The 22,099-nt window shown below is 57.1% G+C and overlaps 1 protein-coding gene across 1 annotated transcript; it reads right to left on the reverse strand.

Moving 5' to 3' along the window:
- Nucleotides 1-1,202: 1,202 nt before the first annotated feature.
- On the reverse strand, nucleotides 1,203-21,939 carry LOC122895750 (major vault protein). The gene is made up of 16 exons (XM_044233414.1): nucleotides 21,755-21,939; nucleotides 19,113-19,264; nucleotides 15,279-15,430; nucleotides 14,824-15,019; nucleotides 11,082-11,205; nucleotides 10,840-10,971; nucleotides 9,932-10,026; nucleotides 9,416-9,652; nucleotides 7,087-7,368; nucleotides 5,860-6,104; nucleotides 5,472-5,669; nucleotides 4,207-4,593; nucleotides 3,350-3,466; nucleotides 3,039-3,165; nucleotides 2,075-2,263; nucleotides 1,203-1,463 (listed from the first exon to the last, which is right to left on the reverse strand). Exons 2-16 carry the CDS (start codon nucleotides 19,131-19,133, stop codon nucleotides 1,245-1,247), a joined length of 2,721 nt encoding a protein of 906 aa, XP_044089349.1. The 5' UTR covers nucleotides 19,134-19,264; nucleotides 21,755-21,939; the 3' UTR covers nucleotides 1,203-1,244.
- Nucleotides 21,940-22,099: the final 160 nt, after the last annotated feature.

Consider the following 22,099-nt stretch of genomic DNA (forward strand, 5'->3'; position numbering starts at 1 on the left):
GTTAGGCAGAAGCAAGGCTGGGGTGCTGACTGCCTTGCCTGTTCTGTCAACTCAGAGCCTGTCCCACTAAGTCCCACCGCTGACTGCGGGCTCCGTGGTCAAACCCTGGCCTCAAGGGCAGACTTACTTTCTTTCCTTTTCCTTTTTTTTTTTTTTTTTTTAAAGATTTTATTTATTTGAGAGAGAGAGAGAGAGAGCAAGCATGAGAGGGGAGAAGGTCAAAGGGAGAAGCAGACTCCCACGGAGCTGGGAGCCCTGTGCGGGACTCAGTCCCGGGACCCTGGCATCATGACCTGAACCAAAGGCAGAGGCTTCACCCACGGAGCCACGCAGGCGCCCTCAAGGGCAGACTTGAGCAGAGCCACCAGCCACACAAATAAAACTCCACTCCAAACGAGACCAGGCTCGTGGGGTCAGGCCTCGGTGCAGGACGAGGAGGACCCCAACCCAAAGCATCCAGCCCGTTCAGGAGGGGAATGGCTGCTGAACCCTTTCCTGGATGGAAGGCAGCCAAGAAGTTGCCTTCGCCAGCCACACAGAAAGAAACCCCGAGCTTCTGCCTCCTCTACCCCCAGGATCCTTTTACTTGGTTTGCAGACCTGGTTCCCACTGCTCTCCCGGAGCCAAGAAAGGGCTGGGGTTACCAGCAGGTCTCCTCTTGGGGAGGAGGATTGGATCCTGCCCAGATGCTTCCCCCGAGAAAGGGCTCTGCCTTGGTTGTGGGGGGAGGGTGGAAAGAGGGGACTCCTCCCTCTGCTCGTCCCAGAACCTCAGGGATGCACCCCAGTTCCCCCTGAAGGACAAGTGCCCAGGCCGGCGAGCTCTGCAGGGTGACCAGCAGGTGGCGCCAGAGGGAGGCGCCCAAGCGCTGGGGGCCCCCAGACCCTGATTCCAACACCTCCCGGTCCCTGGAGCACTTGGCGGGAGCTCCCCCCGACGGGCCGGACGGGCCGGACAGGCCGGCTGGGTGGGCGCCACTCTCTCCCCTGCGGTGTCCTCTCCCTGACCGGGGGTCCAAGAGGGCCAACCGCCAAAAGGCCATCTGGCCATTTAGACTGTGGGGTCACATTGCTATCAGCTTGGACTTCTCCCTGCCTCAGTTTCCTCTCCACCGGACAGAGGAGGACAGTCCGTAGTGCTACCTTAAGATTTCAGGGGTATCCACTAGGCTCCCTTGTGACGCAGACGCGAGGCCCAGGTGGTTTCAATGCCCAGAAGTGTTTTATTGTAAGTGCAGCTCAGAGTTAAGGCACGACATGGCTGCCTCCAGGAACTGGAGGGACGGGAGTGGACCCAAGAAGCAAGCCCTCCGTGGGGCCGGGCATGCCGGCCGCTTTCTGGGCCTGGGGCTGGCCCTCAGACCCCACTCCCAGCAGCCCTAAGGCGGTGTTGAAGAGGTTGATGGGCGTGGAGCCATCGGTGATGAGGGCCGACTTCAGGCCTAGGCTCTGGAGCAGTTTTACCTAGAAGGGCAAGAGGGGAGCGGGAAGGGGGACTCAGGCCCCTGTCCCTTTCTCTGCTCCTCGGCCCCACCCACATCCCTCTGCCACCAGGGCTGCCACCCAAGCCACCCTCCCAGGAGGGGTCTGGGGTAAGAAGCGAGGGGCGGGGGAGGAGAACCTGAAGTTTCTTCCTGGGGCGTAGGAGGCCTAGAAGACCCCGCCACCCCCGTCCTGGCTTCAGCCTCTCACCGTTCACCCTGGGTTACGGCCATGTGGTCCTTTCTGTTCTTTCTGGGTTTTGTTCTCTGGGTCTCTGTCCTTGGACTGTCTCCCAGGAGGCTCCCATCAACTCGACACTGACCTCAAGTACCCCCTCCTCAGAGCCGCTCTCCCTAAGCCATCCAGCAGCACCCACCCACCTGACTTCCTTCAAAGCACTGACCACAGACTGGTGGCTCAGCCGCTTCCTGTCCATCCCGGACGGAGCTAGTGCAGTGCCCAACAGAGGACACCGGGCATGGGGTATAGGCCTGTCCCATCTCCGCCTCCCCCAACCCCACTGCGTGGCCTTCTGGGTTCCAAGTATGGTCCCGAGCGACACACACTCTCTCCTGCTCCCTCCCCAGTCTCACCTGCATCTCTGGCCCGGCCACTGCAAGATCCCTGATGGTGCTGGGGCCCAGGGCCTCGGTCATCTGCTTGAACTTATTCACCTCCACCTCAGCCAGCTGCTGGGCCTTGCTCACCTCCAGCTCCAGCTGGGACCGGGCGTAGGCTAGTTCCAGCTCCCGTACTTTCTGTACCCGCTGGAGCTCAGCCTCCTGGAAGAGAGGGAGACGCAGCATTCTTTCCCTTGTGGGGCCCCTGGGAACGGTCCAGCAAGTCCCTCTAAGCAGCAGGCCTGAAGGACCAGAGGCCAAGGGCTGGAACTGCAAACTGCTGGTCGACTAGCTATGGATCCTGGCTGGGCTACCTTTTAAGCTAGTGAGCAGTGGGAGTCCTTAATCTAAGCCGTGGTTTCCTCATCTGTCCTATGGATATACTACCTACCCCTTAGTGGGATTTCAAGCATTAAGTAAGACCATGTGTGTAAGACAATGCAAAGGTTGTCACAAAGCTGGCCAACATTTGCACGTGTTACGCACGAGTCAGAGCAAAGGACTTCATAAACCACACAATATTTAAATAGGGCTTTAACAGGGGCACCTGGGTGGCTCCGTTGGTTAAGCATCTGACTCTCCATTGCAGCTCAGGTCATGATCTCTGGGTTGTGAGATCAAGCCCTGTGCGGGTCTCCAAGCCAGGCCTGGAGCCTGCTTGTTAAGCTTCTCTCTCTCTTTCTCGGAGGATGGAACTAGAGGGGATTATGCTCAGCGAACTAAGTCAGAGAAAGACAATCATCATATGGTCTCACTGGTATGTGGCCTTTGAGAAACAAGGCAGAGGGTCATAGGGGAAAAGAGAAGAAAAAACGAAAGCAGAGAAGGGACAAACCATAAGAGACTCTTAATCTCAGGAAACCAACTGAGGGGTGCTGGGGTGCAGTGATGGGGAACCCCAAGTCCCTGCCCTCCCACAGGCATCGCCCCCACTCACCGTCTCAATGGCCAAGGCCTCCGCTTTCAGCTTGGCCTGCAGCACGGAGCCCTCCCCCTCGATGCGCAGGGCCTCTGCGCGGGACTCGGCCTCTGCCTTGGCGGTCCCCGTGCTCTCCACGGCGGTGCTGGGGTGTTGGGAGAGGGCGGGGAAGAGTCAGGGGACACCCAGGAGAACGCCCAGCCCTGCCCGGCCCTCCCCTGGCCTTGACCTATGCCAGAGCAGGCGCCCCTCATGCCCCACTCCCGCACCCGCTGCTGCTGCCGCTGCTGCAGAGGCCCGGCGCTCTTTACCTCCAGTTCTCAACCCACCTCAGAGCCTCCAGCTCTAGGAGCTCCCTGCGAGCTTTCTCAGCTTCGGACTGGTCCAAGATCTTCTGTCTCTCGAGCCGGCCGCGGGCTTCTTGCTCAAGCCTCTGAGCCTCGTGCCTGGATGGGAGAGGGCACAGGGACAGGGAAGATGCTGGCACGGGCCCGATCTCCAACAGAACTCAAAGGCAGGGCCCACTGATCCGCGGGAAGAAGACGGCTGTGCACGCTGCCAGCCTGGCGCGAGTCTAAGCACGGGGGACGCAGCTGTGACCGAGGCCCTTGCTTCCCTGCAACTGACCTTCCGGGCAGGAGAACCCAATGAATGCGGGTGATTTCTGACAGTGACAAGTTCCCCGAAAACGGGTTTAGTGACAGCAGGGCCAGGCAGGGAGGGTGCTTTTCAGGAAGAAAGAGGCCCTCCAAGGAGCGCTCTAGGGTGGAAAAGCATCCCAGGCCCAGGGAATGGCCAGTGCAGAGGGCTCTACCGTGGGAACCCCGCTGCGCCCTCAAGGGGCAGAAAGGAGCGGGAGGGGGTGGGGATCAGAGCACGTGAGCCCGAGGAGAGGCTGGAAGGGGGGGTGGGGGAGGCAGGGCTGGACGCCTGGGGGCCTGGAAGGCCACAGAAGCGAGTTGGGTTCTAGCGCAAGCAAGACAGGACGCCACTGGCGCAGGCCGGCACGGGTCGGACTTGAAGTGACCCACGCTATCTGCCAAGGGGGACGGCGGGCCGACTGCGGCGGGGATGCCGCGTCTCCCAGGTCCTGGCCGAGGGCTGAGGGCGAGGGGGGACCGTGGAGAGGTCCAGCGCACGGCGGGCAGCGTCAGCAGCGGGCGCCCCTCCCCCAGGCCACACTCACTTCGCAGCCGCCTCCTGGGAGTTGGTGGTGATCTCGATGGCCAGCTGGACGCTGCGCTGCAGGGCATCCCGGGTCCGCTGGTCCACGGGCTCCACCGACTGCACGTCCACGCTGCTGACCACCAGTCCGTTCTGGGGGAAGACGGCCCGGTCCCGGGGCTGGGGCAGGGCCCGTCCCTCCGGCCCCTTGGTTTCCAGGGTCTCAAAGCCGAAGACAGCCGTGCGGATGATGCGGGCGGAGTTCTTGTGGAAGTCGTCGAAGGTGACGGAGGCCACGGCCCCCCGCACCCGGGACGCGATGGCCTTGCAGGCGTCGCCCACGAAGTCAGGCACGGAGAAGAGCTTGGCTGTCTCTTTAGGGTCCTTCCAGTCACTCACCTCGAAGTGCCTGTGAGCAGAGAGGCCCAGAATGGGGACGCCGTTTTCCTCCAGGACACAGCAAGTCTCTCGTCTCTGGAAGGGACTCGGACGCCCACCCTCTATGACCGGCCAGGGTCTCTCAATGGAGAGGGTGAGCTCATGCCCGCCATGCGCCCAGGTGGGTCCCACCTCATTCTCTCAGCCACCGTAGGAGGCAGGGATGGGCATTATTCCCTCCCACAGACGAGGAAATAGAGGCTCAGGGAGGTCAAGGGACAGGCCCGAAGTCACAGGGTTGCCGCACGGTGGAGAGCTGAACTCGGGGAGCGAGACTCTGTGGTCACGCCCCAAGACGTCCACACCCATCTGCCTCGGTCACAGTCCTGGCCAAGAGGGGGCGGAGGTGGAGCCCGGCTTCCGGATGGGACTCCCGCCCCTGCCCCCCAGCTCCAGGCGCTGCTACTAACTACATGTGGGGTGTGGGGCGCTGCTCTGATCCTCGCCGTACCCTTTCAACAGCCCCGGGAGGTGGACGGTGGCCGTTCCCATTTTACAGATCGGGAAACTGAGGAAAGTGCCGAGTCCCTTGCCCACGTCCACAGCTAGCAGGCGGCAGGGCTGGGACCCAGGCAGCGAGCCCCTGAGTGTGTGCTTGTGACAACTGTCCACACGTGTCCCCTCCGATGGGAACCTTGCCCTTCCGTGGCTGGCTGGACACATCTAGCTGGGGAGGCCCCCCCAACCACGTCCACCAAATTCTACTCCTGGGAGGGGAGCCTGCACCTTCCCATCACCCGCCTTGGGCATCGGGCTGGGTTTCCTTCTCGGCCCCGGCATGGAGCTGGGCGTCCTGCCCCCACGGCGAGCGCGGCACCACGGACCGCGCGCTCCCTCCCTGCCACTCACCAGTTGTAGGCAAGCTGGAGCTGCAGCCTCGCGTGGTCTGCGGTCTCGATGGTGATGACATCCGTGAAGAAGTCAGGCCCCAGCAGCAGGCAGAGCGCGCGGCGAGCGTGGGGACGCTTGGGCCTCCCAGCCGAGAGGGACAACACGGTGAACTGCTCTTCAGGACCCAGCGACACCAGCTCGGGCCCAAAGACCACACTGCAGGAGGAGCACGCAGTCAGACACACGGAGAACCCCTCACCCTCCCTCCCCAGTCCCCTTACCCCCAACCCTGCAGCCAGCCCCTCCCCCACCCCGTCACCTGTCCCACCTGTCCACCGGCCCCCGCGGCCCGCTCCCCCACCAAGTCACCCGTCCCACTTCGCACCCCCCCCAGCCGGCCCCTCACCGAGCCTTCTTCTCCCTGTAGTCATACACCTGCACAGCCGCGTTGTGGGGGACCCGGTAGCTGACCACACGGGTCTTGTTCCGGACAGTGGTGGGGTGAGGGGTCTTGGACGTCTCCCTCTCACCCCTGTCGGCCAGAGGGTCCTGCCCCTTGTTCAGCAGCTCCTCCACCCCAGGGGGCAGCTCCTTCTCCCACAGGACTTCGTCCTGGGTCAGCATGTAGGTGCTTCCGATCACAGCACGTACCTTGACAGAGGACAAGGCGGGGGACCGTCACGTGGGAAGGGAAGAGGGAGAAGGACCCAGCCAGCTGTCCCGAAACAGAGCTGGTCTCGGGGGCAGCAGAGCGCGGCGGCTGGGTTCAGTCTCCGGAGCGGGTCTGCCGGCGCGGTCATCGGGGGCAAACAGCCAGGCTTTAGGTCCCCATCCACAGAACGGACCCGCCCCCGGCCACCTCCCTGGGTCGAGGAATGAAGGACCTCGCCCAGGTCTAGTGCTGAGAACCTGGTCTGTGGTAAGGGTTCGATCTGATTGCTTCTGTAACTTTCCTTCTCGGGGCAACTTGGAGGGCATCCTAGGGACAGAGGCAGTCACTCCTAGGAAACCGGTCATATCCACTCATGTTCCCTGGGATTCTGAGCTCTACTTCCAGGTTGGACTCTTAGAGAAAGAGGTTGGAGATGCGGTTCTAGGTCAAACCAAGGTCAAGGCTTCAGATGAGGGGGCGAAGAGGAAGGGTTCCCCCAGGATGAGCACATGGGAGAGGGGTTCTTCATGGGTTCTTGGTGCTCCTAGGCCATTCCCCAGTCAGACCTTTATCCTGCGACCAGAGTCCCCATCCTAAAACCTGGCTCATCACCTCCCTTGGGGGGTTTCCTCAAACTTCAAGTGGTGCCTGGGTGGCTCGGTCAGTTAAGCATCGGACTCCTGCTTCTGCGTCAGGTCACATGAGATCCAGCGGCACTAGGCTCGGCACTGGGCGTGGAGCCGAAGATTCTCTCTCCCCTTCTCCCTCTGCCCCTCCCCACTCCCGCTCTAAAAAGAAAGAGGGAAGGCAAACACTCCCCAGAATGCCCTCCCGCTCCCAGCCGGCCAGCTCAGATGCCACCATCAAGGCTGTCAAAGTCCCCCCCCCCGCCGCCCCCCACCGCGCACCTGTCCCCGGCAGCCCACGCAAGCCATCTCCATGGCCACGGAGCGGTGAAGACACCCATCCCTCCGCTGTTACCCTTCCAGTCTTGACATCCTGCACGTAGATGCCCTCGTTCTCATCCAGAGGGATGGCCTGACGCTCCTCCACCACCTGCACCTTGGCAGACGGCACGTACTCCAGTGGCCCGCGGATAAGCCAGCGGTCCCCAGCCTGGTGGGAGACCTTCTCTTCTTCTTCTCCCTCCTCCAGGGGCTGCAGGGCCCTCAGCAGCAGCCCCTGCTGCTCTGACAGCACATAGACATCCTGGATGCCTTGTTCCAGCCGCTCTCCGGGCTGGAGGAAGAAGGACTTTTCACCCTGGGGGAGAGACAGGGGGTTAGGAGCGGGCGCCGCCCACGGCTGCGTCCCTGACTTGCACCCGGGACAGCCCTTCCTGCGGCCACAGGCTTGAGAACAGGAGCCCCCAAAGCTCCCCCCACACACTCCTGCGGTAATACAGTGAGGCACTGTCTGGACCGGGGGACTCTACAAATGCCTGCAGACCTCACGTGGGCCAAACCACCCTTGACAAATTCTGTTCACGGTCATGAGCGGGACCTTCGCAGGCTTGACAATTCGGAAGAAAGCTTCTGTTGCCGTTTCTCCCATGCCTTGTCTCCTTGGGATGGTGTAGTCTGGGCATTGGCGGACCCTGTCGTCGGGCCAAATCTGGCTTTTTTTTTTTTTTAATTATATGTTTGAGATATAATCTATAGGCTATAAAATTTGTTTCAAGTATACAATTCAGGGGCGCCTGGGTGGCTTAGTAGTTGGGTGTCTGCCTTGAGCTTGGGTCATGATCCCAGAGTCCTGGGATTAAGTCCCGCATCGGGAATCTCTGCTCAGCAGAGATCCTGCTTCTCCCTCCTCCATTCCGCCTGCTTGTGTTCCCTCTCTCGCTGTGTGTCTCTATCAAATAAATAAAATTTATAAAAAACAAAACTAAATTATAGTCACTGCTTAGCATAAATTTAAAAAGGATACAATTCAAATTACCGACCTCTACCTCTGAAACCTGTAATACCTTAGATGTTAATTGAAACTGAAATTTTTAAAAAGGGGAAAAAATAAAGTATACAGTTCACGGGTACCTGGGGGGGGCTCAGTCAGTTAAGAGTCTGCATTTGTTTCAGGTCATGATCCCAGGGTCCTGGGATCAAGTCCTGCATCAGGCTCCCTGCTTAGTAGGGAACAGTAGAAGTAGTAGTAGTAGTAGGGAGCCTACTTCTCCCTCTGCCTGCTGTTTCCCCTGCTTGTGCACTTGAGTGCTCTTGCTGACAAATAAAATCTTAAAAAAAATACACACACACACACACACACACACACACACACAATTCAGAGGCGCCAGGCTGGCTCGCTCAGTGGAACACGCAACCCTCAATCTTGGGGTTTTGAGTTTGAGCCCCATGTTAGGTGTAGAGATTACTTAGAAATAAAACCTTAAAAATAAGTAAATAAATAAGGTATGCAGGTTAGCTATTCTGGGCTGTCCACAGAGTTGTCCAATCACCAAATGTGCTCTAACCCCAGGATATTTTCATCACCTCGCAAAGCCCTGTACTCAGCAGCAGCTAATGTCTGTCCATCCCTACTCGCTATAAACAATCATCTATCTATGGATTTACCCATCTGGGACATTTTACATAAATGGAATCATGCAATATGTGGTCTTTCTATGCGTGGCCTCTTCTGCTTAGAATGTTTGTTTATCTGTGGAGCAGCAGGTGTGAGTACAGGCTGATCATCAGTACACATTCGTTTCTTTTTATGGCTAAAGGATATTCCACTGTGTGGAGAGGCCACAATTTGTTACCCATTGATCCACTGACAGACATCCGTGCTGTTTCTGGAAGCAAAATGTTACAGGGACGCAGAGACACTCTTTCGTTTACAAGCTGTCTGTGCTTTCGCTCCAGGCGCACGGTTAAGTGATTGCAAGAGAAGCACACCACTCCCAAAGCCTAGAACATCTGTGGTCTGGAGCCTCGCAGCAGACCCCTGCCAATCCCTGGCAGGCCAGGGTCTCGTTAAGGGAAGGGTGAGGCAGCAGGTGGGGAGAAGTACAAACCAAGAGGTTTGTTTTGTGCAGGACAAGGGCCAAGTTTCCAGGATGGCAGGTACGGACGGGCCCCAGGAGGGGCCTTCAGCGGAGACTCCGTGTAAACGGAGGTTGGGGGGACACAGGGAGATCCATAGGACGAGGGTCTCGGAAGACAGAACTCGGTACGCAAGTGCACCAAGGGAGCCAGAACAAGCCTGATGCTTCTAGAAAGTGGACCTGGGGTGGGAGAAGGGAAGGGAGGGGTCCCAGGGCCTCACACCCCTCAAGGGCGTTCAGCCTTCCTGGAGAGCTGGAGGCCTTTACCTTGACCACACGCTTTTGCCCCAGCTGGTTCTTGCCATCCAGTCCAACTGGGTCGAGAATCACACAGTAGTTGTGCGGGCCCAGGGTGGTGATGGGCACGATCCCTAGCACCTCCTCGTAGACGTCTGGCACGTGGGCCTCCGTGTCCTGCACGGTTACCAACCACTCCTCCCCGGTACGGCGGCTCACTCCTCTCAAATCTCGAAAGTTCTGCCGAGCCCGGAGGTGCAGGGCCGTCTGTGGAACAAGACATCAGGGCACTGGAGGAAACCGACCTCCGGTTTCCTCAGGGGAGGGAGACCCACCGGCCACCGAGTGCTCGCGCGCCAGAATGCCGGTCTCTACCAGCCCAGGAGGACCTTTAACCCCCAGAGGACCCAGGATGCTCCTTGGGGAGCTGACCTCCACATTTTTCTGCGAGTGGCCCCAGAAATATTGCCTCTCATCTACTGTCACGTTCTCTGGCCACTAGGAGTGAGGCCTACTCCAGGGTCCCTTCATCCCCAGAGCACAGACCTTTTCTGTGAGGATCACAGCATCCACCAAATCCAGAACCTCCTCGAACACTGCTGGGAGATAGGCGCCCACGGCACGGACCAGCCATTCCTCTCCTGGGCCAAGGGTGGAGAGGGAAGGGTCAAAGGTCACCCAGGCTGCTCCCCAACTGCCCCATCCCGCAGCCCAGACAACAGGGCACCCTCCGGGCTCTGTAGGCGAGATGCCACGGCCTCAGGTGCCAGGGCCTGACAAGAGTGCTCATATTAATTCTTTTCTGAGGCCAGAGGAAAACCAACCCCGACCCTGGACAACAGGCAAAACCACCTAAGGGCCCACAAAGGCTGCTATGGCTTCTCTGAGCTCCAAAGACGAACTCTTCCTTCCCCCTGAAGTGGGCAGCACTGCCCCTAAGAGAGTGGGAGATAAGGTCTCGTTTCTAGAAGGAGCAAGAGTGCCCTTGCTCACAATAAAGCCCGGGAAATAACCTCACTTCCGGGCCTCAGTGAGGTCACAGGAAGAAGGGGACTCTGAGGGCCTTGAGGTGGCTCGGGGCTACGGGAGTTCCCATTCGTAGAGCATTCTGAACCACACCTGGCACAGACCGAGAACATCACAAGGGCCAAATACGACTGCTAGTTGTATACCAATGCCCGCTTTGTTGATCTAGAGAGGGGTGCCGACTGCTGCCCCCCGGCCCGTGGTAAAGGGGAGGGGGAAGGAAAAGCCAGGTCAGCACGTTCATGGTTAACAGGGTCAGGGCGGAGGTGACAGGAAGCTGGGTGGGGGAAAGCAGCCACGGGCAGCCCCCAGAAGCTTCTAAGACATACCAGGCAAGCTCTTCCTCCCAGGCTGCAAGGGGCCATCCCCACACCCACAGGCAAGACGAGGCCCACGCACCCCCATCCGCGCCCCCCCATCGACCGCACCTGTCACCCTCTCCTTGCCCTCCCGGTCCCAGCACTCCTTGCGGGCCCGCAGCCGCAGGGCCTGGTTCTGCTTGATGACTGTGGCCTGAATGATCTCCAAGACCTCCACCTCCTTCCGGGGGATATAGGTGCCTGGGAAGGGAAGGGGGTCCAGAGGGTGAAGTCTGGCAGGGATCAAAGCCATCATGGAAACAAACGCAGGGCGCCTCAGACCCAGGTGCCGGCCAACGCAAGGAACTTACCAGGTCCTTCAAATAGCCACTCGTCTCCCGCTACGACCTTGTCTCCGCTCTTATCCACAAAATCCAGCAACGCCTTAAGATGGAGGGCGGTGTTGGGCAGAACCACCTGTAGGGGCGTGATGTCCTAACAGGGGAAGAAGGGAGGTCATGGGACATTCAGTACTGTGGCCCCTGGAGTCAAACCCCATTCCCTGGAGGTCAGAGACCACAGTGTCCATCTTCCCGTGTCCCCAGACAAACCCCCAAGTGGAATATGCAAGCTAGGGGTGGTCCCACAGCCATCTGGTCTGAAGAACAAAGACAGGTGACAGAGCAAGCAGACTCACGGCCAGTGAGCCAAGGACACACGTTCCTCCAAAGGAAGCGCTCAGAAGTGGTTCTGAGCTACAAATCTAGGCGGGAAACACCTCTGCGCCTCATGTGCACCAGGGCCCTCTGGGGAGCGTTAAGGAAGTAGGAAGCCTGAACAGCTGTAACAGACACACTTTGGGCACGTGGCTTTGTTGGCAGTGTTGCTTCATGGTCACAAAACAGCTGCTGCCCTGGAGACATCACATCTCCCTTCGTCAGGAAGGGGCACCCGGCAACAAGTAGCCAGACCTTTTAGAAGTTTCTAGAAAGATTTCTACGAGTAGGACTTCACTTGGTCTTTGGTTTGAGGGAAGCAGGAAAGCAAGCAAAGAGAGCCAAAGAGAGGCTAAGAGACACGCTCAAGGTTACCCAACTTGTAAGGAACAGGAAAAGGACTTGAACCGCTGTCTTCCTGAAGTCTGCCTGCCCGCCTGACTCTGCCCAGAGTGGCCCGGGGGTGGAGGAGGTCAGGTAACTCCACTCTCCCCACTGGCCACACATGGGGATGGAGGCAGAGCTGGAGGCTCACTGGGCAGGCAAGCCCTTCCTTGATGCCTTCGACATACACCCCCCAAAGCTGGCCCATGGCAGCAGGGGGTGGGGGGGTAGGGCACAGGCTAGCCCTGGCTTCATGGATTGCAAGTTCCAGCAGGTGAGAAGACAGATACAGACCTTTCTCTTCAAGAAGACCGTGGACGGTGTCAGCGGGAAGAGACAGAGGCAGCAAAAGCCCAAAGGAAGTTAGGAAAGACCCTTCAGAAGTGGCATTTGAGCTGGGGTTCAAAGGAAGAGCTGGCTTCGGACACCAAGGCGTGGGAGGAGGAGGAAATGGGACGCATTCTGGAAGGAACATCTAGACCAGCATGTCTGTCCCCTCCCAAATCTACTCTACCATCACTTCCTACCCGTTCCATCAAAAGCTGGGTCTGCCTTTATCTACTGCTGCCATTTCCCTCGCCTAAGCTGCCACTGTCTCTCACCTGAAGCATGGAAAGTTCTTACTAACTGGTCTCCTCCGGCCCCTTTGTCTCCTTTCGGTTCATTCCCCACGTCACTGCGAGCTTCCAACTCAGGTGACTGGGTACCCAGTGATATCCTCACATAAAACTGGGAATGTGGGAGAACAACAGATGGGGGGGGCGGAGAATGGCCATCAGGCTGCAGGGAAGTGGCCTTGGGGCTTTGCCAGAGTGAGCTCAGTGGAGGTGAGGGCAAGGACCAGATGCAGGGGCTTACGAGGAAATGGGGCAGAGGACATCATGTATCAAAGAGTATGTAAGCAAGGAAAGAAAAGGTAGTAAATAGCTAGAAATCAAATTTACAGGCCACTCCTAAAGGTTCATACTTTTAGATTTGGTGTGTATATCCTGGGATCTGGCAATTCTTAGTAGTTTCTACCCCCCTTTTTTTTTTTAAATTTTAAGTAAGCTCCATGCCCAACGCAGAACTTGAACTTATGACCCTGAGATCAAGGTCAAGTCACTTTGGCTGAGCCAGCCAGGCCCCCCAATATTTTCTACTCTCAAAAAAGGCAGCAAACTTCAGCGTGCACCACAGACAAGTACATTTGTGGCAAAATTTTTCCCTATAAATTGGAAACACCCTAAAATATACTCAAGAGGAGAATGGCTGAGCTCATGCATATCATATGCAATCACATATTGCAAACCAGACTTATGCACCAACGTGCAGAAGTTCATTCAAACTACACTGGCAGGAGCACCTGGGTGGCTCAGTTGGTTGAGCGTCTGGCTTCGGTTCAGGTCATGATCTCAGGGTCCTGGGAGGGAGTCCAGCTCTTGAAAGAGCTGTAGTGATCAGAACAGTATGGTACCAACACCAAAATAGACACGTAGATCAATGACACAGGACAGAGAGCCCAGAAATAAAGCCTTGACTGTACGGTCAATTAATCTTCGAGAAAGGAGGCAAGATTATGCAATGAGGAAAAAGTGTTTTCAACAGATGGTGCTGGGAAACTGGACAGCTCCACGCCAAAGAATGAAACTGCACCACTTTCTTACACAAAAATTAACTCAAAGTAGATTAAGGAGCTAAATGTGAGATCCGAAACCATAACAACCCTAGAAGACAGCAGAGTCAGTCATGCCTCTGACACTGGCTATAGCAATGTTTTTCCAGATAGGTCTCTCGAGGCAAGAGGAAAAAAAAAAAAGAAGCAAAAATAACCTATTGGGACTACATCAAAATAAAAAGTCTCTGCATAGCAAAGAAAACCACCAACAAAACTAAAAGACAACCTACAGAATGGGAGAAGAGAATTGCCGATTGCCAACGGCCTCTCCGACATCCAAAATACATGAGGAGTTTATACAAACTCAACGCCAAAAAGTAATCCGATGAAAACTGGGCGGAAGACATGAATAGACATTTCTCCAAAGACCTCCAGATGGCCAAGAGATACACGAAAAGATGCTCAATATCACTCATCAGGGGAATGCAAATCAAAACCATAATGAGCGATCACTTCACACCTGTCAGAATGGCTAAAACCAAAAACACAAGGAACAGTGTTGGCGAAGATGTGGAGAAAAAGGAATTCTTGTGAGCTGTTGGTGAGAAGGCAAGTTGGGGCAGCCACTCTGGGAAACAGTATGGATGGTCCTCAAAAAATTAAAAAGAGGGGCGCCTGGGTGGCTCAGCTGGTTAAGCCTCTGCCTTCAGCTTGGGTCATGATCCCAGGGTCCTGGGATCGAGCCCCACATTGGGCTCCCTGCTCAGAGGGGAGCCTGCCTCTCCCTCTTCCTCTGCTGGCTCTGCCTGGTGGTGCTCTCTCCCTCTGTCAAATAAATAAATAAAAATCTTTAAAAAAAAATTAAAAACAGAATGGCTCTACAATCCAGTAATCAAACTATTGGGTATTTACCCAAAGAATATGTAAACACTCATTTGAAAGGATACATGCACCACAATGCTTACTGCAGCATAATCTACAATAGCCAAATTATAGAAAAAGTTCAAGTGTCCATCAGTAAAGGAATAGATGAGGGACACACATATGACAGGACAGGACTCGGCCATAGAAAAAGAATGAAAACTTAGGGCGCCTGGGTGGCTCAGTGGGTTAAGCCGCTGCCTTTGGCTCAGGTCATGATCTCAGGGTCCCGGGATCGAGTCCTGCGTCGGGCTCTCTGCTTGGCGGGGAGCCTGTATTCACCCACTCCCCGCCTGCTGCTCTGCCTACTTGTGATCTCTGTCTCTCTGTTAGGGTGGGGGCCAGAGGCAGGTGGAGGCAGCGAGGGTCTGTCCTTGGTGAGAACCAGCAGATACCACCCCGCCCCCTCTCCCAGCCCCAGCTTGTGTCCCTCTGAAGGCCACACAGAGCCCTGGGACAAGGACGCAAGGTCGCGGAGGAAGCAAAGTCAGGTACCTTTTCCAGCACCTCCCCTGGGTACAGGGGGAAGGGGTCCTGGGTCAGCCGGATCTCTAGGTCGGCATGGCGGAGCCGCACTTGCCCTGTGACATCGAACAGCACGGCGCCCTGGGGGTCCCGGGACACAGGATTGGCCACCGTGCAGTAGTGGCGTGGAGGGACAGTCACCATGCGCAAGGGGGCAAACAGGATCCTGTTGAAGGGTGAGAAGCAGTGTGAGGACCCAGGGGGCTTCTGTTCCCACTTCTGAGCAGGACAACGAACGGGGAGAAAGCTCCAAAGTCCCCAGCATATCCCTTGGAGTCACACAAAGGGAACAAAGCTTGCTAGGGGACTCCAAGTCTTGTCTTCTGAGACTGGTCAGAAGACAACCCTGCCTGGGGACAGGAAGGAGACGGATGATCGTACCAGCCAGATGAACAGACGCCCCACGGCCAGGTCCCAGCACCCACCTCTCATTGTCCTGCCGGATGTAAGTCTTAGGTCCGACCTCCACGCGGGACACGTTGCTGTTCTGGTCCAGCACGTGGATGTAGTGGTACGGGGGGATGCGAATGATGGACTCTTCGGTTGCCATGGCGACTCCTGAGACCAGGCCGGCAGGCTGACAGACCGGTGGGAAGCAGATACAAGGTGAGCACAGGGGTGGGGGTGGGAAGTGCCTGGCAAAGGCAGCACCAAGCCTCATGCCCGGCTGGGGATGGGGGAGAGGGCCCTTCCTCCCCACCCCCAGGCAGTTCCCGTCACTTCGCCCTGTACCGTCCCAAGCTGGCCTCTGCCTTTCTTCTCCTCACTCAGGGCATCGTAGCTCATCCAGACCCCTGCTGAGAACTGCTGGACAATAACCACAGAAGCCCAGGGGTCTCTGCCTATTCCTTTCCTTTCCCACACTGCTTGCCGCACTGGAAGGGGCTTTAGATCAAAACTCTGGAGCTGCGGGTTTGGACAACCTATCCCTTGGAGTCACATAAGGGGAACAAAGTTTGCTAGGAGACTCAAACTCTGATCTTCTGCGACTTTGGTCAGATGTTTTTGAAGCCACCACCAGAAAGGAAGGCCACCTCCTCTACGCCACTGTTCACCCTTCCAGACCGAGAGGAGAAAAGGGGAAAGGCGGAGGGAGTGGCTTCCCACAGGAGAACCCCGCAGAAGCCACGGAATGACAGAACAGAGGCAAGGCCCAGGAGTTTTGCTTCATTTACACGATCTGTACGTTTCTGTTGCTGCTGTTGAACAATTAGGAGTTTCCAGACTCTTGCAGAAGCCACATACCCCCTGCCCCCACCTAGCAGAACCCGACAGAGCCAGCCAGGTGGCACCTGCTCCCTCTGGACGGGACACGAGCTTCCCTGCTTACCACAGTCCCCACCTGCTGTCCCCACTGTCCCACACCTGGGCCACCGCACGCACATCACCCGGCAGGCTCCTGCTTAAAACCCTGCAACCTCAGCACCATGCCACAGAACCTTCTCTGATGATGGACATCTTCTGAAGTCGTGCTCTCTGGGCTGCCCACGTGTCACGACTGAATACCGGCGACGTGACTGGTGTACTGAGGAACGCAGTATTACACTTTAATGAAGGGTGGTTCATTAGCCAAACGAGGCTGGGGGATCCCAGATTACACAGTGTAACTCAAAGTGGCGGAATCCCACATAGGGACTCTGAAGCCTTCCAGGCCACCCCGCAAATCAGGGTTACTACTGGGAAGAGAGTCCTGAGGGAACGGCTGGTCCCATCCCTCTCCGAGGGCAGCATGGGACAGTGGTCAGGGGCCTGGAGTCAGCCAGACTGCGCCCGCTTACAGTTCCAATTTCCTGCCTTCTACCGTTTCCGTAATGTCTTACCTCATTTTGAAAGGTTATGGCTTTGATCACTTTCCTGGTACACTTTTCAGCCCTAAAGGAATGTTCTCTCTCTCTCTCAACTTTGTATGGGATTTGACCTTGATACTTTCCTGTGGCTCCTTTTTAGGTGAAGTTCATTTCTGGTAACCAGTAGGAATGACTTTTCTAACATCAGAGCTCCCCTTTCTGTTGTGTTCAGGTAATGTCGGAAAACAAGGGGCGGACTTTCAGCTTTCCTGGATGGGTTCTCGGCCTCGCTCTCACCTGGACCTTCCTGTTCCTTCCTCCCTTCGGCCCAGCCCCTCCCAACTATGGTTCTGAAGCTGCTCCCTGATGAAGCCCCTGAACAGCGCCCAGGACCCCTTCCTGGTTGGGGTAACCTCAGACAATCCGTTGCCCTCCCTATACCCCTTTCCTGGGCCTGTAAACAGAGAACGGATGGGGCATCTACTCCAGTTATGCGACTGAGGTCATCATAAAGTATTTGGAACAGAGCCCGGCTCCTCCTGTGGCTGACTGCCTGAGCTCCCGCTCTCTTAATCAGGGGGTGCGGCCTGGCACCAGAGGGCGCCCCCCACTGACTGGTCAGAAAGACGGCAAGTCTCCTGTCACCCCAGCTGTGGGGCTAGGAGACGAGCAAAGAAGCGGCAGGACAGCCAATTAAGCCTTTTCCAGCTGCTCCCTGCCAAGTTCTCTGCGGGGTGGAAGCCTGGCCAGGAAGCCAGATGGGGGAGCGGAAGGGCTAAGGGCTATAAACGGAGGTGTGGACAGGGCTCCATGAGGCACCCCCCCCCAGGGAAGTGCTTAACAGTAGAAGGCCACGCAGGCCTGGGAAGCAGGCCCCAGGAACAGCCTCCAATGAGTGCTTTTTGGACAATCCTCCACTCCCTATGGCTGCGGCCTCTCCACCATCTGTCACCCCAGCTGGGCCCAGTCAGGGGGGCCGAGAGCCTCGCCCAGCCCAGTGAGTCAGCTGCGAGTCCTCCTAGCTGACCTGCCTGTGCTTCCGCCTTGCTCCAAAGCCAAGGCCTTGTCTCAGTACCAGGCCCGGGTCTTAACCCACCGTGCCCTCCAGCTGTGCCTCCCCCTAGACCACCAGCTCTTCACCCAAGAACACTGGGTTCTTGCTCTTTAACTCTGATCATCTGCAGAAGGAGCCTTGAGAGAAGGCCTCTCCAGGGAACCAGGGAAGCGACCTGACTCAGGCACCACGTCTGTCACAAGGCCCAGATTGAGACTTCTGTGGTTTACCAGACACATACAGTCAAAACATTCTCTTCCCAATGTATGAGGACCCTCAAAAAACAAGAGTCAAGAACTGTGTTGACCTTGGGAAGCTCCTGGGCACTACACGGGTTTGACCCCCGTGACTCCAAACCCACTCGGGCCTCCCTTCGGTGCCTGCTTCCAGGGTCTGCCCCTTGTCCTGGGCCATCTCTGCTAGACCACACTTCCCTCAAGGGTCAGGAGACTCCTGCAAGGGCCAGCCAACTTTTGCCCAAAGCCGCAGACACAGCACCACCCCCATGAGGAAAACAGGAAAGTAATGGGTGGTGAGGCAGAGAACGAAACCTGCCTCGAGCAGGGGTTCAGCCTGGAGTTAAGAGGTGGTTCTTGACCAGCGTCTTGGCTCAAAAGGGAACTTAATGCTACGGTTTTCAGGAGTTTCTTTGGTCACTACCGGTCAGCTACCTTCAGGGTCAACTGTGAGCACCTGGCAGGGACTCCACGGGCAGGTGTCTCGGGGACCAGCTAATTTCTTACTGCGTGCTGCTCTGCGTGCTGCTCTGCGTCGGGTGGGGTCCACCTCGCCTGAAGCTTGTTAGCGAGGGGACTTCTTGGGCCTCAAGAGCTGCTGAGTCGGCTGGCATTTTACCTAGATTCCTAGTTAACTAGATCTGGGCATACCTTAAATTCCCAGCAGCTCTGGCCTCAAGCAGCCACTCTGCCCTGGAGGTCTTTGAAAACCACTGATCTCTGCAGATTCGGACATCAGGGCTCTGGGGGACAAGCACTGTCCTGCCCCACTCTCCTACCCCGCCGCTGTAGGCGCCACACCCAGCGTGGAGCCCAACACAGGGCTTGAACTCATGACCCTAAGATCAACACTTGGGCTGAGATCAAGAGCTGGACGCCAGGGGCGCCTGGGCGGGTTAGCAGCCGACTCTGGATTTCAGCTCCGCTCAGGATGTCAGGGCCATGAGACGGGGCAGCGTGTTAGGCTCAATGCTCAGCGTGGAGTCTGCTTGGGATTCTCTCTCTTCCTCTGCCCCTAACTCCATCCGCTCCCCCCCCAACCACCTCCCGCCTCCCCGGCAGGCGCTCTTGCTCTAAAATAAATACAGCTTTAAAAAAAAATAGTTGGATGCTTGACAGACCGAGCCACCCAGGCACCCAAAGCGCTGCTGTATTTAAAAGCTCTCACGCTGACTGTAATACCCAACAAGGAGGAGCAGTCATGATCTCGGGCCACTTGCTAGCTCGGAGTCGGAGTCTCCCAGACTGAAGTGGAAAGAGGAGGGACCGTTTCCTGGGGGTGAAGAGATCAGCGGCCAAAGGTCGTCTCCAGTGCAGGGGAGCTCAAAGGGTGGCTGGGAGGAGGGAGAATCAGGAAGAGCGCAGATGAGAAACTGTTGGGGGGGGGTCGGCATTTGCTTATTCTCCTCCAGCCCCCTAGCCAACACACGCCCCCGGCCCCAAGCAGGCTGGAAGGTGCAGGGGAGGCCCACGGCCATCACCTCTGTGAAGCCCGGGCGTAAACAGGGTCTCCTCTTTGCAATTTTCCTGATTGTAAACATTCTAAGTTTCGGAGAAACCAAGAGTACCAGGACTCAGGGACTGCACAGAAGCGGCTTACACACTGGCTTGGTTTAGGGAAATTATTTCCAGCTTTAGGGGACCAGAGTGGACGTTTAGGACACTTTATCTCCCAGCAATGATGTTTAAGAGCAAAGTTTTAGAACCTTCTCCTCCTAGGAAAGAGGAAGCAGTCCTTCCTTCTGAGCTCCACAACTACCTCGTGGAAGAGCAGCTTGGTGGCCTCGCTGGGGACAATTCTGCCAGCTCAGGATGCTGCTTCAATCCTCATCCTACCTCCCGGAGGCTCCCGATTAACGCTCGTCCCTGGAGAAGGCTGCCTAGTGGAAAAGTGACCCAGGAACCAGGCTTTAGAACCCCGGACCCAGGGGCGCCTGGGTGGCTCAGTGGGTTAAAGCCTTTGCCTTCGGCTCGGGTCGTCATCCCGGGATCCTGGGATCGAGCCCCGCATCGGGCTCTCTGCGCAGCGGGGAGCCGGCTTCCTCCTCTCTCTCTGCCCCTCTGCCTACTTGTGATCTCTATCTGTCAGGTAAAAAAATAAAAACTTAAAAATAAAAAAAAGAACCCCGGACCCAGATCAAGGTTTTCTAAACTCGCTTCATCACAGGACCCAGCCGAAGAGCGTGGCTCTGACTCACGCGGATTCCCAGGCCTGACCCAGACCCGCTGCACCAGATTCTGGGGGAAGAGACCCCAGAACGTGGGTCTTTGGCAAGAGCCCCCAGAGAACAGCTCCCACTAAGGACTTAGACTGTGTCAGGTGTTAACTGCCCTTAACTGATTCATCTAATCCTAGAAGTTGAGCAACGCGGCTGTTCGAAGAACAGGCTCAGAATTCCGCCCTTAGCCCAGAAGAGAGCTCGCAAACCAGGAAGTGGCCAGGCTTTTCCAACCAGGAAGTGGCCAGGCTTTTCCAACCAGGAAGTGGCCAGGCTTTTCCAACCAGGAAGTGGCCAGGCTTTTCCAACCAGGAAGTGGCCAGGCTTTTCCAACCAGGAAGTGGCCAGGCTTTTCCAACCAGGAAGTGGCCAGGCTTTTCCCGAAGAAAGGTTCTAAACACAAAAGGACGACTCTGGGGGTGCCTGGGTGGCTCAGTGGGTTAAGCCGCTGCCTTCGGCTCGGGTCATGATCTCGGGGTCCCGGGATCGAGTCCCACGTCGGGCTCTCTGCTCGGCAGGGAGCCTGCTTCCTCCTCTCTCTCTCTCTCTCTGCCTGCCTCTCTCTGCCTACTTGTGATCTCTCTGTCAAATAAATAAATAAAATCTTTAAAAAAAAATCTTGTTAAAAAAAAAAAAAAAAAAAAGACAACTCTGGACCTGGGTGGGGCGGAGTATTCTCAAGAGATCAGCTTTTTACAGGCCAGCATTTTCTGCTTCAAGGGCAGTGGGTGGTGGAGGGCAGCCTCCATCCGACCCGGAAGGCTGAGTGACCGAAGAGACCTCAGGCGGTCCCCGGGGCCATCCACTCCAGGTGGCTGCTCCACCCAGAAAGCCTCACCCTGGGTCAGGCCGGGAGCCCCGTGTGCCAGAGGCGGAAACAGGCAGGAGCTCCCAGGGAGCACACCGGCTGGCACTCCATCAACCAGCTTTCTCCTCACAAGCCAGGGTCCGCCCAGGGCAGAGAGCAGGCCCCACGGGGCCATCTGCCTCACCCGACCACCATCCCCACCTTCCCAGAGGTCCAGGGGGGTTCTGACATCTCCACAGTCCCAGGCTGGCAGTCGAGGAGTTTTGCATTCCTTCCTTTCACCCTCCCAAAGAGAGAAAGAGCGAGCCTCGCTCACCAACCTCCACGCCTTCTAGAAGCCAAGCCTAACCTCAGGATTGCTTTGCTAAGTACTTCCCACAGGATCTGCAGGGCCCACAGCTGGCGTAACCTTAATCGAGGCAAATAGGAAAGCCTCAACACCTGGCAGAGCTGAAGGACCTGGGGCTGCGGGTAGGGACAGGAATCCCATTCTGAAAGCTCAAGAGGACAGGACAGAGCCCAGATGCCCGGGGGGGGGGGGGGGGGGGGGGGAGGCTGGCAGCAGGGACCCAGGACGGAGTCTGAATGGACCCAAGTTTCTTCTGCCCTTACTTCTGATGTGGGAGCCTGAAGTCGAGAGGCCTGAGATGGTGGGGGGTGGGGGGTGGGGGAGTGTTGGCAAGGGAACAAGTTGACCTACCTTTACTTCGAAGAGCAGGAAAAAAAAAGGACAAGAAAGGCCAAACCTCCCAAGGGTAAGCCTCCACCCACCGTCTCCCAGGCTCCAGAAGTCTTACCTGCCCCAGCAGAAGCTGCGCTAGAAGGCAGGATGGGGCTCGGAAAGGCTGGAAGGACACACGGCCCCACCCGTGGTTTGGCGGCGTTGGGACTGGTAGAAGTACACCCGGAAGCGTGCACGAGTCACAGACCGCCCCACTTGGAGGGGGAAACGCCGTGGCCCAGCCCTAGGGATCACTTCCCGGCGGAGCAGCCTCCGAGGGGTGGGGCTTGGCCATTTAAAGGGCCCTCGCGGCGGCTTCTCCAGCCGCTGAAGGCGCTGCAGCGCAGCCCTCAGGAGGCGCCCGCCTCCAAGCCAGCTGGCAGTGCTGAAAGGAGACTGGGAAGGATCAGAGGGCCCGACA

Source organism: Neovison vison, chromosome 14, assembly GCF_020171115.1.
Source record: "Neovison vison isolate M4711 chromosome 14, ASM_NN_V1, whole genome shotgun sequence".
NCBI lineage: Eukaryota > Metazoa > Chordata > Mammalia > Carnivora > Mustelidae > Neogale > Neogale vison.

Excerpts from the sequence above, each read along its gene's own strand:
- LOC122895750 (XM_044233414.1), bottom strand. The coding sequence starts at position 19,133 with ATGACTGCTCCTCCTTGTTGG. Across the intron at positions 15,431-19,112 it reads TGACTGCTCCTCCTTGTTGG|CCTGCCGGCCTGGTCTCAGG; the intron begins GTATTACAGTCA and ends CCGGTCTGTCAG. Across the intron at positions 10,972-11,081 it reads GTGGCTATTTGAAGGACCTG|GCACCTATATCCCCCGGAAG; the intron begins GTAAGTTCCTTG and ends TTCCCTTCCCAG.